The following is an 18,402-nucleotide window of genomic DNA, read 5'->3' on the forward strand; positions in this document are numbered from 1 at the left end:
GCAGAAAAACTGTGATGCACATAAGGGTTCAGTGTTCCAATGAGAAACCAGAACCCAACATTTCTGTAAATCAAAGAAAAACTTCAAAAGTTTTAAAAACAATGACATTACTAACAAAATGTATTTTTTCTGGGTCATTTCTGTACAGAAGTTTCACATTAGGGAACATGTGACACAACATGTGAAAACCTAAGAATACAATTGTTAATACCAAAAAGACTATCTTGATGCTTCAAGCTTCTCCTTGAATCTGGGACTAAGAACAATGGAATAAAAAAACTATTTTCACTTTTGTGTATAAATTATACATTTCTATACATTGACTATCTGATTTTGTAATAAGATATCTAATGCACACAGAGAACACTATCTAAATTATACTACAAGTCCTTTCTAAAGACATCACTTCTTCAATCCATAAAAAGTCATCCATGACACAGTATGCCAATTATTATTTTTTTCTTTAGTATTTCCTTTCAAATTTCACAGACTTTTGTGATCACGCAAAGTACTGAAATAATTAATGAGAGTTTGCAAGGATTCTTAAAAATTTTAGAGAAAACAAATATGTGAAAATCCTAGCATTAGATCAACCAGCTGGCTAGAACATCCCCAACTGGAACAGATCAATCAGGGGCATGTTTTGTAACCACCCCAGTCAGAAGTTATGCAAAGCAGTCATCTGAAAGTATCTGGCAGAACACTGATGTCAACTGAAATAGTGAAACAAAGGCATGTCAGGTAACTGTGAACAGATGCAGGAGTATATGGGATAACAGAGCTCATTTTATAGTACAATGTACAATTGCAACATTTAATTCCAGAAGCATCACACTAAAACACAGTACACAAAACAAACAACTTCTGACATACACACAGGACTAAAACCAGATCTGATGTTGAAACCACCCAGTATTGCTCCAGTGGAATTAGAGCTGCTGGAAAATATAAAACCAGGATGTATTACAAGATGGAATACAAGCACAAAGTAACAACAGTCTTTATACAAGAAACTCTGCTCAAGCACATATGAAATGCTGCCTTCCATTACCACATTTCTTTTGCAGCACCTCATTCACAGAAAGAAAATACCACGCTTTACAAAGCCATGTGGCTAAGTTACTGAGGAACACAAGGGTTTAAAACAGGCTGATGCATGTTGCTGCAGAAGAGAATTTAAAGTAACCTAAAAGTGGATTTAGATGAGATGCCTCATGAACTATTCAAACTATAGAACGGCTAATAAACTCAAATGGTACAACTGGAAATTGAAACAGACATTTAAGGCAGAAGTGTTTGTGTTAGAACAGTAAACAGAACAAATTGTTAAGCAAGGCCACAAGAGATATAATGAAGCCCTGAAGGTTTGTTCAGCAAAGTGATTTACATGTCCATAATTCTCCACGTTCTAATTAAGAAGACTTGAATAAAATAGTGTAATTCATGTTGTGTGTTCCAGTTTAAAACTCCATTGTTTCTCTTTCACATCAATTCCTCTGTCTTTCTTTGGTGTAATCTCTACCAACACACATAGAATACAGTTCTGGTTCTCATTTTAAAAAACAACTTGGAAAAATAAATTACATGTTTCTCATGATAAAATGCTGTTATGTTTCATGGTCCCATGATATGTTTAGCAGCCTCTGAATAGTTGTTTGAAGTTAGTAATTATGTCCGAAGCAGAATCATAATTTGCTGTTATCCCCCCAAATTCTTTACTAGTTAACAAGTTTACTTTGGTAGATAAGCTATCTAATAGTCATGATACACTTGTGTTCAATTCAAGAAGTAGTGAAACTTAGTTAAGTTTATAAATTCATATATAGACCTTAGCTTGTAATTGCAACCATGATATGCAGAATTACTGTTTTTCCTGCACTGGAAAAAGACATTGCATCTGTCTTAAAACTAGACAAAACTATGAAATATGGTTGTCAGTTCATGATTAAAATAAAATAGTAAAGCAAATTATTTTTAAACATTGTGTTAAATATATTCACATGACCACCATAGTTATATGAAATGGGCACTACTGCAATCACACACTATATGTACATAACATATATGCCACAACAGTTTGCAATGGTTGAGTTTTCACAAACTAGCCAATTTAACCATACATAAATAATCTTGTACCAATTTTAGGCATTTTAAAAGGAATTAAATTTCCTACATATATCAGTTCTTCCGCAAAATTAAAAAAAAAATCCTAAAAAGTCAGTGCAAATTGAACTTGTTCACCAAGAGAGATTCTTATTAAGCTGAGGATAAACAAAGTTTAAGAGATTAAATGAAGGAACTCATAGAATCGCCAACCGCCTTTAGCAGAGGTTAAAGAAGATTAGGAATCAGAAGTCCTGGATCCTATAGCAGAGCCTTCTGTGAGTAACTGTGCTGTGGTTGTTGAGGTGGTGGAGGCTGTGGTTGTTGTGGAGGTGCTTGCTGACTGCCTGCTGTCTGTGGCAGAGCTGTAGATGCTAAGTTATAGTTTGGCACCTGGGACAGATTAGTTCCAGCATTCTGATAAGCAGCAACATCAACAGTACCAGGTGGTGGACTATACACTGAAGGCTGGTTAGAGAAGGTACTTCCAGCAACAGAACCAACCATTGCACTGAAAAGATATTAAAAAAAAAAAGACAAAAATATTTGAAGTAGAATTAACAATTTACCAACAGAACAGCAAAACATTATTGTTTCTTCAGTTGTTCTATTTATACACAGAAAAACTCTGGACACACTGCATATTTAAAACTGTAGGCAATGTGTATTCCCATTAAAACTCAAGCACACTCCTCTGACTGTCTACCAGTAGACAGTCCCCATGGATTTAAAATTAGACCATGTATCTGTATTTCTGATTTATTTTAAGGTGCAACATGGAATACCATCTATCTTCCAATCTATTCATGAAAAAAACCGAAACCCAACAAGCTGTTTTAAACAGCAAAACAAGTCAGATGAATATGCAGAAACTCATTATCATTGTATGCTTTGTACTATCCCAAAAAAGTACCTTTGGGGACAAGGACTAACAAATACATTAATGACTCAGATAGATGTCTCTCCCAGTTTTTTAGAATAAAATTACTTTCCACAGAGAGTAAACAAAAACCCCAAACCAACAAAACACAATTAACAAAATCCCACAAACCTTTCTACAATATAGGTAACTTAACCAAAACTTAGCATCTTTGGCCATCCAGCCAATGTAAAAAGCCCCTTTTAGCTTCCTTATTTGGATAAGCTGTATGACCTTAGTCAGTACTCATAGCCCATTCACTTCTTTCCCAAAATGAGCAGAATTCTCCCCATTCTTCTCTGGTAAAATATTTGACAAAGAAGCAGTAGAATTTACACTCTCAGAAATTATGCAGAGCCAGCCAGAGCAACATATAATCTTCATCATTAAAACTATATTAAAAGTTACTACTAATACTACCAAATCATGTCTGTATAATTTTCTCTATTTTATATAAAAAGTATAGAGCTACATAAATTACATATTTTGTATACAGAAAATTAAAAACTATATAAAATTTTAAAAAACTATTAAAAACTTAGGAAGTTTGTCAGGAATTTTTACCAAATACCCGACACCAATAAAAAGCACTCTGGAAATGATTGCACTAAAGTATCTTTCAGTTGTGTCTATCATTCTACTTCTGTAATTTAAAAAACAGTCTGTTTAAATTGATTTAACTTGAATAAAGAAATGTTTAAAATTACTTTGTGTAAGACGTCTGTGCAGGCTGCCCAGGAATTACTGAGCTGGCAGATGGAGTAACTGTGCCTTGGCTGAGAGAAGGGAGCTGCTCTGGAGGAAGATTGTAACCTTGGATGTGGCCCATCTGTGCACTCCCTGCCACCAAATATGCATTACCTTGAGGTTGCCCTGGATAAACCTAGGAAGTTAAATAAAGCAGTATTAGAAATAAAATACAAGAAAATATGCTATTTAATATCTGACTTTAGAACTTAAAGACTTCTCAAATATTTTTATTTCTTTCTTCTTTTTTTAAAATACCAGTGAAAAGCATTTAGCATTTAAATTACTGAAGTTAAAAATGGTAATTCATTCTTTCACAGCATCATTTTCATGTTGAATTATCTATAAGGAGATAGGGAGAACTCGTACACCTTTGGTTGTTTATTTTCTTTGACCCACTATGCAAAGCCCTGGCAATTTTTTAATTTTATGCAACTTAAAGCCCAGGATGGCTTCTTCCTTGATCAAAAGGAACTGAACAGAAAAAACACTAAAAGTGTTAGAACCCACAAAAGAAGAGCATTCAAAGCTCGTGGCTGAAAACAAACATTTTTATTTTTATTTTCTTTATATACTGTGCCAAAAATCTAAGAGAAAACACTGCTCACTCAGAAAGAACTTGATAAGGTCAATGGCTATTAAAGGTTACATCCATACCTGAGAGCCAGAAACACTAGATGACTGCATGTAATACTGCTGGTTTTGTAGTTTTGCATACATGGAATACATTGGGTCCTCATTCATCAATTTGTTATACAAAGAAAGAGCTTCCATTGCTTTAACATTGAGCTCTGAAAGTTCTGAATGTTTCCTAGAAAATATATATTACAGTTATAATATAATTCATTTTACAATTTAGATAACTTTATTTTAGGACAGACAACACAGAGTAATTTCATGAAGTGTGTTAAGTAACATTTTTTACTGTGAAGTGATGCCTGACAAGTGCCAGAAATTCAAATGGTACAAGACTATAAATTATTATGTGACTATGCAAAAAAAAATCTTCAGATCTCTTCTCAGAGAAACTACTAATAAATACAGATATTGTCCTTGCCAGTATTCACAGAAATTAAGATATTATCAAGTAACAACTCTGGTTTCTAAGGATGAATTTTAATTTCAGTCAAAGCACCTGACATTTCTTCTTACCTGTCTATATCCTCCAATTTTTCATCTATGAGAGGTCCCATCTGATGGCACATTGCTAGAATAGAAAGACATTAAAATGTATCAGAGTAATAAACATTTCCATACTACAAAGTCAGAAAGCAATAAAAAAATTAGAAATAGATGCTAGTCCAATTTTGTTTTAGTTCATTACTATAATTTCTATGTCAAAAAATTTTTAATAACAGAGGTAGTGTCAATTTAAGAATGTGACCCAGCTAAAGTTTTCAGTACTGGTACAATTAAAAAAGTATATTTTAAAATAAAAGTAAAGTGAAACAAAACACATTCAACATCTAAGAAGTATAAAACTGAAACTATTTTACATAAAAGGTTCACGTGAATTGAAAGGTGATCTCTTTTTAAAGGAAGAAGATTTGGTGCTGCAACCTAGATCATGTGCACATCCAACTTTACTACAAGAAGACTATGAAAATAATGAAGGAGAAAACTGGTTGCAATGATTCAATCATCTGCACATCAAAGACACTAATAGCACATTAGTCTCTATGGAATTCTAATTGGGGGAAGGGGGTTTTTCAAACCACTGACATGTACAGAAAACAACACAAAATCTTACCAGAATCAGAATGAAAAAGCATTAAAATAAACAAAAAATACACCCCATGCCTCCTTTCAGCACAAGGACATGGGGCTCATCTAACTGCCAAGCAAACCTAGCAAATGGCTAAATAGCAGAAAGGCAGAATTTGTCAAATGTAAAATAAACAGACACAAAAGCTGAAAGGGAAATTTAGGATATTAGAAATGCAGAAGGCTCTGGAAACATCTGATACATGATGAGTCAAAGGACATCATTATTGAGTTCCTTAAAGGCAAGTCTATGTCAAAGAAGAGTTGTATGAAAGGTACCTATCTGCTTTTTGGAAACTGGGATCAGTAATACATTGGCAGAAACACTGGGCAAAGATGTAAAAGCTGTTGAAGTCATTCCTGCCTGCTTTGATGTACAGCACGAAGTGTGGCAAAAGGCATGACAAGGATTGTTTAGATGTTTGTTAGCCTGATGACTGCTCTGCTGCCAACCACAAACACTGGGCTCCTGAACACATTAGGATGAGCTCTCCATTTCAAACAGATTTATGACTGGACATGTGGATTGCAGAAGAAAATGAAGGGATTGATCAGCATCTGCCACCACTGGTAGGAACCAAGGACTCAAAACACATCTACAGCAAAATTTTCAGAACCTATGCCAAAACCAGTAGCTCACCAAAACCTAATTAAGTGTAGCGCAAGTAATCTTGAATTAGCATTGTAGAACTATATGTAGCCATAAGTTTGGCGAGTGCTGTTGCAGGTAGCTGGGGAGTAATCATCTCACCACACTACTGCTTTCAAATTCTAGGATCAGTTCCACAGTTCAATATAAAATTCAGCATTGCTTTAATGATCTCACAATGCATTTTGAAGCAACTCCTAAAGTAAGCCATATCTGAAGGCTGGTTGACTAGCATACCTTTAATTTCTCTGCCTCTGTCCTGGATCAAACACAGGCAATCTGCTTCTTAGAGAACAGCCTCTAGAGCTATATTTGGGACTTGAAATAACAAAACCAGTCATGCTTCTTTTCACCTCTCTTTATTTTCAGTGGAACTAGAATATGTGCAGACATGTTGCTGATGTCAGTTTCTAAAATGGGATTCATTTACAGACATGATGAACCAGATGGGTGTGGAAAGATGGGAGATATCCAAAAGTTTACAAACCTATGCATTTTTTAATTATTAACTTCTAGATAGATGTAGAAACTGCTATTTTCTTAACAAAGTCTGGTGTCATCTGAATTATCAGTTTAAGCCTACGTTGTGTCTCATAATTGGGAAGTTTCCTTTCTTCCTTCCAAAATTTTAAAAATTTTGGTGCATCTAACAGCCTAGGTAAAATGATCTATAATATCTCTATGAAGAGGTAGTCTAAACAATGACTCAAAGAGTAGGATAATTTGTAGCACTCTATGAGTTATTTGTTAATATGCAACTCCTCCAGAAATACACATACAAGTGAAAAGCTTGTGAGACACCCACAGGTCTATTCTAATCTCCCTAGTATTTCTGCTCCCTCTCACGGAATCTTCCTGACACTCCTTTTACTACTCATGCTGTGCTACCCTGTGAAGGAAAAAATGATGAATGAATATAACCAAATTAAGTATTCATGTGTCTTGAAGAGGGTAAATAATTTAGAAAACAGTTTTCTTTAGATAAAGGTAGATTTGTTTTAAGTGAACATTTTTGACTTTGGTCTCATAGATGTTGGAAACAAGAAGTGAGAAGATAATTATGGCTCAGGCACTTTTCTCAGGAGTGCTTCTCACATGTACACAAAGCTGAAGTAGTTTCAGCTTAGTTTCAATTTGTGTTGATACAGAAAATTGCCAGCGAGGAAAACAACAATGAAAAAACTCATTCTTTTCTGTTACCCTCAAGATGAAGCAGCTCTGGGAGGTCTGGCTGGTCATCAGATGGATCAGCACTTTGTAACATCTGCAAGAGTTGGTCCATTTTATCCTGGAACACAAATTGTATTATTAGGGCAAATGTGGCAGCAAGGGAATTAGCACTTTCAGGACAGTAATTAAAGCAGCTGCTCACAACAGCCATTTTGATCTCTTGGCCCTTGAGAATCAACTAGACTAACTTTAAGTAAATACAAATTATACAGGAATGAAGATGCTTGAACAAGGAAATGCTAAATGAGAAAAAATAGTGGTAACAAGTGGAATGTCCTTTATTCCTAAAAGTCCTTCTAAACATGTATTGTTTTCTGAGCAGTTTCTATTTTTCCAGCCTAGATATTACATATGCAATACCACCACCTAGTGGGATTGGTGGATATATTTTAACAGAATACATTGAGAAAGTACTTCAAATTCACTGAAAAGCAATTTCAAGTGCATGAGGCTTGTTCAGTACATGAGCCATGTCATTACCAATGTAATGAAGTGTTGTTTTAAGATGATGTTTGGAGGCATCTCAGGGTTTACTTCAGAATAAGTTGAGCATAAGTAAGGAGTTTAAGTGCAACCCTTTTATAATAAAAACCTCAAAGGTTAGAAAACAAACAGGCATAAAGTCTTTGAACAACATGTCTTGGACTGAAATATATTGGTGAAAGTACAAAAAACATTACACATAAATTATTTTTAATCATTTATTAGCTGAGCACTATCAAATAAACAGCCTTTTTCACATTGAGTTATATAGATTGTATGAAAGTAGAAAATCATGCTTGGTCCTCCTTAAACCATGGAAAGGCTGGGAAAAGTCAAATTAACTACTTCCTTAAAAATTATACTGTGACCAATTTAAAAAAACAAAAGAACACTAAAACAAAAATCAACAATGGACTCACAGAAAACAAAAGCTGGAATGCACCTCAAGACAGGCCTCAGATAATCTATTTCAGCAGGCTACAAACTAGTATCTCCTGGGAAGAAGAGTTTTTGAAGTGGGATTTCAATTACTTCAGCAAGGCAGTCACTGATTTCTCATTTCAAAAAAACAATGACAGAACCCAGGTTGAGGTAAAAAAAAAAAAAGAGGGGAAAAACTTCCTGGACTGAATGTTCCTGGAAAGCCTACAGGATCACTGTGGTGAGATTGCAAATATCTTACTAAATATTACTTACATGGACTTTTCAGGGACAGAAAGAGGGTAGACAGTGATGGTTACACTGGAAATACCCATCTTGACTGCTCACTTAGATTTATCTCTATGAAGTACTGAAGTACTTTAAGCAAAATTTGAAAGTAGATGTGCCACTCAGCACTAAGATTCTAGCTTGGAGGTAAACAGATGTACAACCCTCTAGTAGGGTCCTAAATGGACCTAAATTCAGAAATTCCTAAGAAGTTTGAGACTCTTAAACAAAAGAGAATACTGAAGATTTTATTTATTACTTTAAAGAAAACACTCTTTCCATGCTCTTTTTATCATATTTTTGAAGTATAAGATAAAAGGGTTAAACATCATATATTTAAATGCCCCAGCAGTGCATTTTATACCAATCAGTATTTTTGCCATGCTTACTTCATCAATATAAACTGGTTCTGGCTCAGGTTCTATTGTCTCTACTTGAACTTCATCGCTGAACTGCACTGTTTTCTTCTCAGCTTTCACTGTAAGATAAACAGCCAAATTTAATTTTATGAAAGAAAAAATAAACAATTACATAAATATTATATAACCTATAATTTATAGGTTCCTTGCATTTGAAATCTCTACTGTGAAAATTTTAAAAATTAGTATTTTATTGACAATTGAAAGCCACGGACCTAAATAGTTTCCTTATCTGTAAATCACACTGTAAAAAAAATAGATCAGTTCACACAAGCTCAGCAGAAATATATTTTAGCAAGTAAACGGCTTTATCATAGTCTCCCTACACATAATATATGTTAAAAGGTCATCAGGATAAAAGACTCAGAAAGAGTGATTGGAAACAATAGGGCTAGCAAGTTTCAGATAAAACTGATAAAATCATCTATGACAAACTGAGCCTTTTCCCCAAAGCAAAGTCCACTCTATTTCCTCTTTACCAAACCCTATACGCAAAGGACCTCATTCCTCTGTAGTGGAGACCAGCCCAAAAAAGCTCTATATTTAGAAAAAAGCCAAATATTACTCTTATTAGATAGACTTAGCATAGCACAAATGACTGGTAGAGCATGTAATTCTGCTGACCTGCTCATACTTCTAACACCCTCAAACTGAGATCACAGAAGATAAATCTTGCAAACCTGTGAGATTTACAGAAATCAGCTCTAGAATCTTGAAGTCTTACCTAATATTTAATATTCTTATTAAACATTTAAAGTAGATTGGATGGATCTAAATAAGCTGCATGCAGAAAATCCCTCTGTCCACGATGCACATCTACATATCTACAGTAGTTGGGTTTCTTGAACTATTTGAACATTGGTAGTCTGTCTCCAAGTCCTATCTGCCATGGGACCTTCAGTTTCATCTCAATTAGATAGACACCATGGCAACTGGACAAAAAAGTAATTTGGAAAAAAAGTTGCTGTTGCCCACATTTATTTAGGTGTCGATGGAGTGATTTCATGAGTCTCAAAGAACCTCCTAACAGAGGCAGCAGGAGACAGCAGCATTTTTCAGCAGATTCATGATTAAAATAAAATAGTAAAGCAAATTATTTTGCAAAGACAGTTTGGGCAACTCGTGATAGCATAGCAAGGGCTCCTCAGTTTTAATCCAACTATCACATTAATTTGCAACTTAACTCTAGCATAAGGGAAAGGAAATCACCCATGAGCCATGGCAGTGTTAAACATATATACATAAATGTAGTGTTACTTACTCATTTCAGGCTCAGCAGAAAGATCAGCTGTTACAAAATTAGATGGAAACAATCCTATACCCTGATGAGTTTCCCCTTTCCACCAATTTGGATCACTAAAGATTAAAAAAAAAAAAAAAAGTAAAGCCCTCATACATCAGAAATCCCGTACTCACATGGAACTTTCCTAGGAATTGCACAGCAAAGGCTTTTATATCACTAGCACATAAATATAACTTGCATATATGCAGAAATCCTTCCACAAGAACTTTTATGCAAATACATTTATTTGTAAAAAATTGAGAAGATAACAAAATAAAGTATTAATACAAAAATTAAGTATTCATAAAAATACAAAATAAAGTATTAATACAAAAAATTTCCATTCATTGTATTTCAAGGTATGCTTCAACATAGAAGATATAATTATTTCTAATTAATTTTTAGAGTTTAACATAACTCTAGTAGGCTTTCTATATAACTTACCTGTCATCAAGTATAGTTATAAGTTCTCCAGCTTTAAAAGTTAGTTCGTTATCTTCAGCAGCCTCAAAATCGTAGATTGCACGAACCTTTCGTCCCTCATGTTTGTGGTTTGTTAAAAGGCCTGAGGTGCTTGGATACAGACTGGAAAGTGTTGTTTGCTGTTGCCTTTGTTCTTTTAGTGACAACTCAATAGCTACAAAAGAAGAGTTACTCAGATGAAAATTCCCTATAAAAATGGGTTGATTGATATGAAAATTTAATTCTGTGAAAATTTTTAGTATAATTCTATTCCTGTTGCATTTTAATGACTTCATGTCTTTCTCTTAGAATTAATGGTAAATAACAGAGAGCAGAATTCTGCCTATGGATTTACTGAACCTTCCAACATGGACAGGATGAATAAATAGCATTTAAGAACAAAGAGAATAACTCCACAAAATCATCCAATTTTTATTACGATATTATTGTTAACCTTGAACTGATGTAAAATATTTACACTCTTATTTTACCTCTTACACCATGTTGAGCTTTTCCAGACTGCTTGAAACATTAAAAAGATACATCTGTTCCAGTGCACACTGGTTCTCTGTTAGACAGAAGCCCTTAGCCTGGATTCACAGAATCAGATTTACACAGATTGGCTGAGGTTGGAAGGCACCTCTGCAAGTCATCGGTCCAATCCCCTGTTCCTGCAGGGTCACCACAGCTTACTGCCAACAACAATTTGTTCACGTCTCCAAGAAAAAAGATACCATGACATCCCTGGGAAACCTGTGCTAGTGCTTGGTCAGCTTCACAGTAAATTCCCTCCTTAATTCATAATTAACAAAATGATTTTTGCTTAAACAAGAAAAATTTGCCCCTTGAATAATTTCACATTTCTGGGTCATTTTCAATTAAGCTTGACTGAGCAGAGAAGTTTCACTCATATTAAACTCAGCTCAAGTTTGCAGAAAAAAATTGATCATATTTAAGAAGGGGCAGCGTGGACACAAACATTATGAAATTCATGCAGATATGCTTTTGAGACACAGACCTCTTTAAAAGTAGACTTTGGTGGGTTGACTATTGAAGAAACCATTAGTAACACATACAGATTGGCTACTGTTCATTTAAATAAATCAATATGCATCATGTCAGCAAATAAATGCACTCACCTTTAGCTAAATCCTCCTCTTCCTTTTTGGTGGCTGCTGCACCAGGATCTTTGGCAACTAGAGCTGGACTTGCTTTTGCCTGTTCAGCAGCCTAGCCAAAAATAAAAGATGCAAAAATGAATCCAATAAAAAACTGACAGTGCATTAAGTTCACCATTTTGCTTTGTATTCATCTGCCACATAAAAATCTAAAATTATTTAGAGCATTTCACTCCACAAAGAAAAGTTTTATTAAGACAAGGTAGCTTTCATTTTGTTTGCCAAATATTTTAGAATTCAAGACTACAAACTGTAAAATACTGAGCTGAGGATAAAAAGAATTTGTGACACACTTTGAGAACAAACAGAAAAATCTAATATACCTGTGAACCAATAGCTGGGAAAGTAACTCCTTGCTCCTTAAGGTTTTTTATCATAGCGGATATTAAACTAAGCTGTGGGTCATTCTTGAATTCATCAGTCCATTCCACCATAAGGGCTTTCAGCTTTTCACAAACTTTTGGATGACCCTGCATGAACAGTAGAAACTAGTTAACTAATGTAAGAATCTGACCTTAATTTCAAATAACTGCATGTTACTGTCAATATAAAACATACAGATACCTTACTTTGTAGTCAAGTTTAGCACTCAGTCTTTATTAGAATAATAAAATAAATAAAGGCAGAATAATACATCAGCATTTTGTTTGTGCCAGTAAAGTATGTGCTAGGCCCATAATAAAATAAGATTACACAGAACCCCTGTTCTACATCCATTTCATCATAGTTGTATTTAATGTTTTACTGATATTATTTAAAGTGAAAATATAGTAGCTTATTTATAAATTAACATGCCACACCTCCCCCAGACAGAATACCTTTGTTAACTAGGATGAAGTGGCATTCAGGAAATTCTGAGAGCCACAGTTTTTACAGTAATCTTCTCTCCTTCCCATTCCCCCTCTTTCCAGTCCTCTAAAAGTAAATTCCATTCCACTTTCAGATTACCCCAACTCTCTATCTAATTTCACTTACAGGTGAAATGTAAAAGTCAATGTAATACATTACCTTATTCAACACATTGCTTACTTCACTGGCAAAATCTCTTGAACAGACTTCTAAATGAAAGATTTTGCCACAGTTTGATACACATGCTCCTAGAAGCTAATGAAAGAAAGATTAAAACTTAGAATTTTTTTTTAAATATAACTTTTCAGGAAGAAAATGAACTATGTTAAAAAGAACCTACTGTTAATGCTTGCATAGCGACGTGTGGATCTTTATGGTTCACTCTCTTCATAATAGAGCGGAGACAGTCTTTAGGCCTAAAAAACACAAGATAGCTTTAAAAATATGGAATGGAATGAACACTCCCTATTGCACACATGACAATGCTGACAACATACAGATAGCAAGATCTCCTGAACACCATGAGTAAATTTTTTAGTAGCTTATAATTTAAAACAAGAACATTAAAAATAAATTAAACACCATAAACAGTTATAGCCATTTCTATTTCTATCTGTAGGATCTATCTCTCTTCATTATCAAAACCTCTCAGTAATTTATATTATTTCTAGTACTTTGAGTGAATTACTGTAAATACTCCAGAAATGCATAAAATCCCTTACAAATAGAGAACTGGAATTCTCTGTAGTCCATGCACCTACTCCTTTTTATTTCAAATATATATGTAAGAACACTTCCTTACATACTGATTTACCAACACCCTTTTGCTACTTTTATTTTGAATTATCACCATATTCCTCAGAGTCTCTTTTAATCTACAGAATAACATTTATAGAGAAGACATGTAATGAAACAACAATTTCTAAAAAAAAACATGTTAGACAATCTACATCAAAATTTCAAAACAATTAAATACAGAATTCAAGTCTTACCTATGTCGTGGTATATAGAAATAACATAAAAAGCAACTTCAACAAAGAATTTGAAAGGGGACTTCAGAAAGTTTAGCATATTAAAATCTATGTGACTTGCTGATTCTTTTTTCTGTCTATAAAGTAGTGGAAAGCTGAGGCAGGCTGAGGTAGGAAATATCAAGGGCATACAATCATTATTTGTGGAATAGACCTGGAAAGATAACCCTGGAAGAGGATAAGTAGACAAGGAGGAAAATAGAAAGTAAATCTAAACTACGAGATTTTACACACTTATGAAGTTTATACATTTATAGCATGGCTGTCTTTGGAAGCACATTTTTCTGTTGAACTGTTATCCAAAAACTAACATGAAACTCAGGTATAAGTTACACCACTGCTTGGCTATACTATATTTGGCAGGGTCTACATTTTACAGAAATGTCCACCTCATATTTAGTGGCACTAATTATAGAAACTGCTGTCATGCAGCACCAGTACATATCATTCAGTGTATACCTTCATATACCAATTATTACAGAAGAAGGCTTTAAGGCAAGTACTACCTTTTATCTATTAATTATCCAAGACTTCTCACATGTTGACTTTAATTGAGAAAGAATACAGGCTAAAATTGTTAGAAATAACTGCTTTCTTTAACCATGAGTTTATGAGTAGGATTAACAATGTGACATGATTCCAAGCTCAAAAAATTGCCTGCCCATTGTGAAGCCAGTATTTATAAAGGCAGGGTGCAGGATCAAGAGCTTAGCAGTTCAGGAAGAGGATCATTAGCCTATGATGTTTTGTACAAAGGAATCCAAAGTCTTATTAAAAGTAACAAGAAAGCCTCAAAGCCATCATCATCCACATGTCTCAAGTACAATCTACTTGTTCATATATTTAAAAGAAATTATCAATATTTGAGTGTTAAATGTTTTTAAATACTCAAATGTTTAAAATAAGAAATCTTTTGATTACATGTAGGTAAAGAAAATAATCCAGGTGCACCAATCTTTAGTGACACAGAGTAAGAAAACCTATTCTAGACAGGCCTGTAATTCTTATTTTTACTTCTAATTAATTCATCATACAATTTAGTGTGTAAATTATGAGAAGCACTATGCAGAAACCAGAGGGAAGCATGCACTCTATGTGTAGAATTCTATCTACTTATTGGGCATCTCTCCAAATTGTACTATATAAATATTTGGCCACAGCTCCACTCCAATGATGCTATGATCATCATTTCAGAGGCACCACAATGATCAGTAATAACAAATAAATAGAGTGAAAATATGGCAAGATACAATAGAAGATATGTATCATATGTGGCATCATATGGTATCATAAACCAACTCATATAGAAAAAACACTAATTTTAGGTTTAGTTTTAGAAAGTAGGAAAAAATCAGATTGTATTTTATTCAACAAGGGCACAATTAGCAGCATTTGCAATCTAAAATACTACTCTGCACAAAACATTTCAAATATGTTCAGGAATGTATTGTTTATTTACAGGCTAAGGTAACTCTGTAGGACTCAGCTTTCCTCCTTGCTCCTTCAGAAACAGACTGGTCATAAAGTTTCCTGGTCAAGCTGCTAGACATACACTGCAATTACAATGTTAAATGCTACTGAGATTGTATCATGTGAGGGGGAAAAAGAGGAAGACACATCGGAAAACTATCAAGTAAGCAATTTTGCTGTTCTCTCTTGCATGAACAGGCATAAAAACAACCAAAGAAGAAACAGGTAACCAGAACACTCACTTGCTGAGGCAGTGATTAATCCTTCAGGAATCAAGACAAAGTTAGGCAAGCAGCAATATGGACAAACCATTTCCCAATGAAAATTTTCCAATACCCACCCCAACAGAGAGTGCAATGAACATTTCTATTTTCTCAACCCTTGATGTAGCCTTTCAGCCACTGCCTCCATTTCTTTCAGCCATCTTTTTTTTTTTTTCCTTATTATTAAGTAACTTTTCTGGAAAAAAACTGAAGTTGTGAAAGTTTTAATGTAGACTGATATGTCTCATGAAATAAACAGTACAAGTGTCTCAAAGCCAAATGCAAACCCGATTGAGTTAGGAACTGGTTTGCACTGAAATGACTGAAGAAGGGGGGGCATCTTTGCTAAAATATACAATACCTATCCATTAATTTTCCTTTTATTCTGTTTAATGAACCATCCAAATTTTAGAGTGTTATTTTATTCTGAGATGATAAACTATAGATTCAGTTTTGTAAGTGTTTTCATTGCAGAAAAGCAATACTGCAAAAACCAATGCTTTTCCTGTAGTCAGATTTAAAATGCCAGTCAAATATACAGTCATAGAACATCCTGAGTTGGAAGGCACCCCCAAAAACCATTGAAGTCCAACTCATGGCCCTGCAGAGGACGGTGTGAAGAATCACTCCATGTGATAAAAATTTTAAAAATGTTTAAAACAAACAAGTTTTCAAGAATGCTGTACAAAACCAGGAGACAGAAAGGACTGCTTCTAACAATAAAAATTTTGTTTCTATGCTGAAAAGGCAACTTGCTCATTGAGCTAATATTGGCAAAAAACAGGATGCAAACAATGTAATGTGGAACTGCTGAGCTGTATGACTTTCTAATGGAAATTCAGAGATTAAACAGTATTGTCTCATAATTAGACAAATTTTAGATCATCTAAGAACCTGATAAGTGAAACATGCAGAAAATGTTAATTCTATACTACACAGAGTGGTATTTAATATAAGCTATTGTAAACAAGTCATATTCTTCAAAATATTGACATATTTTCTTTCTTGTGTTTTCTACAAAAACACTAATAGCAACTCTGATTTTGAAATTCACAAAAAGCAGAGAAAGTACTCAAAGAGAGGGATTAAGTGGAATTCTAACTTGCTAAAAATCTGTTTTAGTTGTTTGGCTTAAAGGAAGCAAGATAACATTTTCAACAATTTGTAATTCTCAGTATGTAAAGTATAACAACATAAAAAATAACAATAGCAATTATGTTATGGAACTGTAACTAATTTATCTTATGAGAAAATGCAACACCTTTGTAGTATAACAGGTTTCCAACAATTAATCAGGATACCAACAAGTTTGCAGACAATATGCTATACTAGAAGTGCTACTTAATGAATAAGTGTTTTGCTAGGCTGCTGCGGCTTCAGGTGTAAGGCAATCCACATCTAGAATGCTGCAGGATGCAATGGAGCTTACAGACTAGTACAAAGAAAATCCACAAAGGAGAGATTTTTGTAATCTAAACTTCTGCCAAGAACAGTAACAAACAGCTTGTACTGGAGCAGAATTGGTTAAAAGATTACAACCGATCCCAGTTAAGAAGACTTGCATCCTTGTCAGAGGAACTTAAACTGCAGGAGAATTTCAAACAGCTAAGCATATCTCATTTAAACTTCTTAATGGGAAACACTGTCTTGCTTTACCTTGCTACTGCACGACATAATCTATTAAAAACAAAGAAAACCCACTCTCAGCAAGTTTTAACAGAATCTGAATTTAAGCTACAAGTCAGCTGGCAGCCTATTAGAAGCAGGATAAATATTACAAAGGTTAAAGTCCCACTTTTCCAAAACAATTTTATTAAGAAAAAGATTAAAATACAAACAGGCAGAAGAAAAAGACCAAAACCAACACAAACAAACCTTACAAATCCTAAGAGGAATTTAGCTGCACATTACCAGAAGATCTCTAGATTTATCTGTACTGCTGTCTCTTGCAGCTACACACATTAGAGCACTGTTCAGGCTATGTTGCTGTGAGAGTAAATTTCATCTGTGGAAAGGCTTTCAGTGATCAAATAGAATACTGAAACATTCAATAATATAATTACTGTTACAAGTTTGGCATCAACATGCCGAAGGAATAGAAATGCAGTTTTACATATAAAGACTAATATGAAACATTATTAACAACTTGCCAACTGTTATCTTAACTACAGTTATACACAACAACCCAGAAGTCTCAATGTGCTGTGTTATTTTTATGTTCTCCTCCAGAGACCATCTCTAATCCCAAGGAATAAGCTTATTTGCAAACCTGTCCTTGGGAACAAAAGTCCCAGGTGGAACTTTGCTGTCTGGCATCTCATACTGTTTCTGGCAGTTCTACAAGGCAATCAAAGTCATTCTCAGAGAAGCCTTCCACAGCATCAGTGGCAAAACTTTCTTCTTGAGTTTGTTCCATTCCTAAATTTTTACAAGAAATGCTTTGAGAAGATGTATTTAATACTAGTCCTAATACTACACTGACCTAAAGCACTACAAATACTCTGAAATTATGTCTTTAAACTGTATTTTTTAATTGTTAGTTCAAATTATACTTTATCTTTTCTTGTCCAAGAAGGAAGTGCATGCATAAATTCTATGAAAGAGCTCAGTAAATAATCAAAAAAGGAAATATTAGCAGCCCATATTAAGATGTGTTTAATCTCCAAAATGTACATTTTTCAAAGCCCTGCTGACAGAGAATAGCTTCTAAAAACAACGAGAAGAAACACAAAGCCTTGTTGTTTTCTGTAACAGACACTGGTGGTCTGATGCAAGAGCAATGGAGGGCAGCAGATATTTTATACCTTGGTTTTAGCAAATTTTTGACATACAGCTGAAGCCCATG

At 34.3% G+C, this 18,402-nt stretch overlaps 1 protein-coding gene across 2 annotated transcripts in view; it reads right to left on the bottom strand.

The window, feature by feature from the left end:
• Positions 1-1,607: 1,607 nt before the first annotated feature.
• The window catches only part of STAM (signal transducing adaptor molecule), a 31,296-nt gene continuing 14,501 nt past the window's right edge, over positions 1,608-18,402 (bottom strand). For both annotated transcript variants that reach the window (XM_064408708.1, XM_064408701.1), the window contains exons 3-14: positions 13,134-13,209; positions 12,953-13,048; positions 12,268-12,414; positions 11,906-11,996; positions 10,749-10,941; positions 10,284-10,378; positions 8,993-9,081; positions 7,383-7,470; positions 4,922-4,976; positions 4,427-4,580; positions 3,730-3,905; positions 1,608-2,614 (exon numbers count right to left, since the gene is read on the bottom strand). In XM_064408708.1, the coding sequence (XP_064264778.1) occupies positions 2,365-2,614; positions 3,730-3,905; positions 4,427-4,580; positions 4,922-4,976; positions 7,383-7,470; positions 8,993-9,081; positions 10,284-10,378; positions 10,749-10,941; positions 11,906-11,996; positions 12,268-12,414; positions 12,953-13,048; positions 13,134-13,209 (1,510 nt within the window). In that variant the 3' untranslated portion in view covers positions 1,608-2,364. The remainder of the gene's footprint in view (positions 2,615-3,729; positions 3,906-4,426; positions 4,581-4,921; positions 4,977-7,382; positions 7,471-8,992; positions 9,082-10,283; positions 10,379-10,748; positions 10,942-11,905; positions 11,997-12,267; positions 12,415-12,952; positions 13,049-13,133; positions 13,210-18,402) is intronic.

The sequence above is a fragment of the Passer domesticus genome, chromosome 1 (genome assembly GCF_036417665.1).
Source record: "Passer domesticus isolate bPasDom1 chromosome 1, bPasDom1.hap1, whole genome shotgun sequence".
Classification (NCBI taxonomy): domain Eukaryota; kingdom Metazoa; phylum Chordata; class Aves; order Passeriformes; family Passeridae; genus Passer; species Passer domesticus.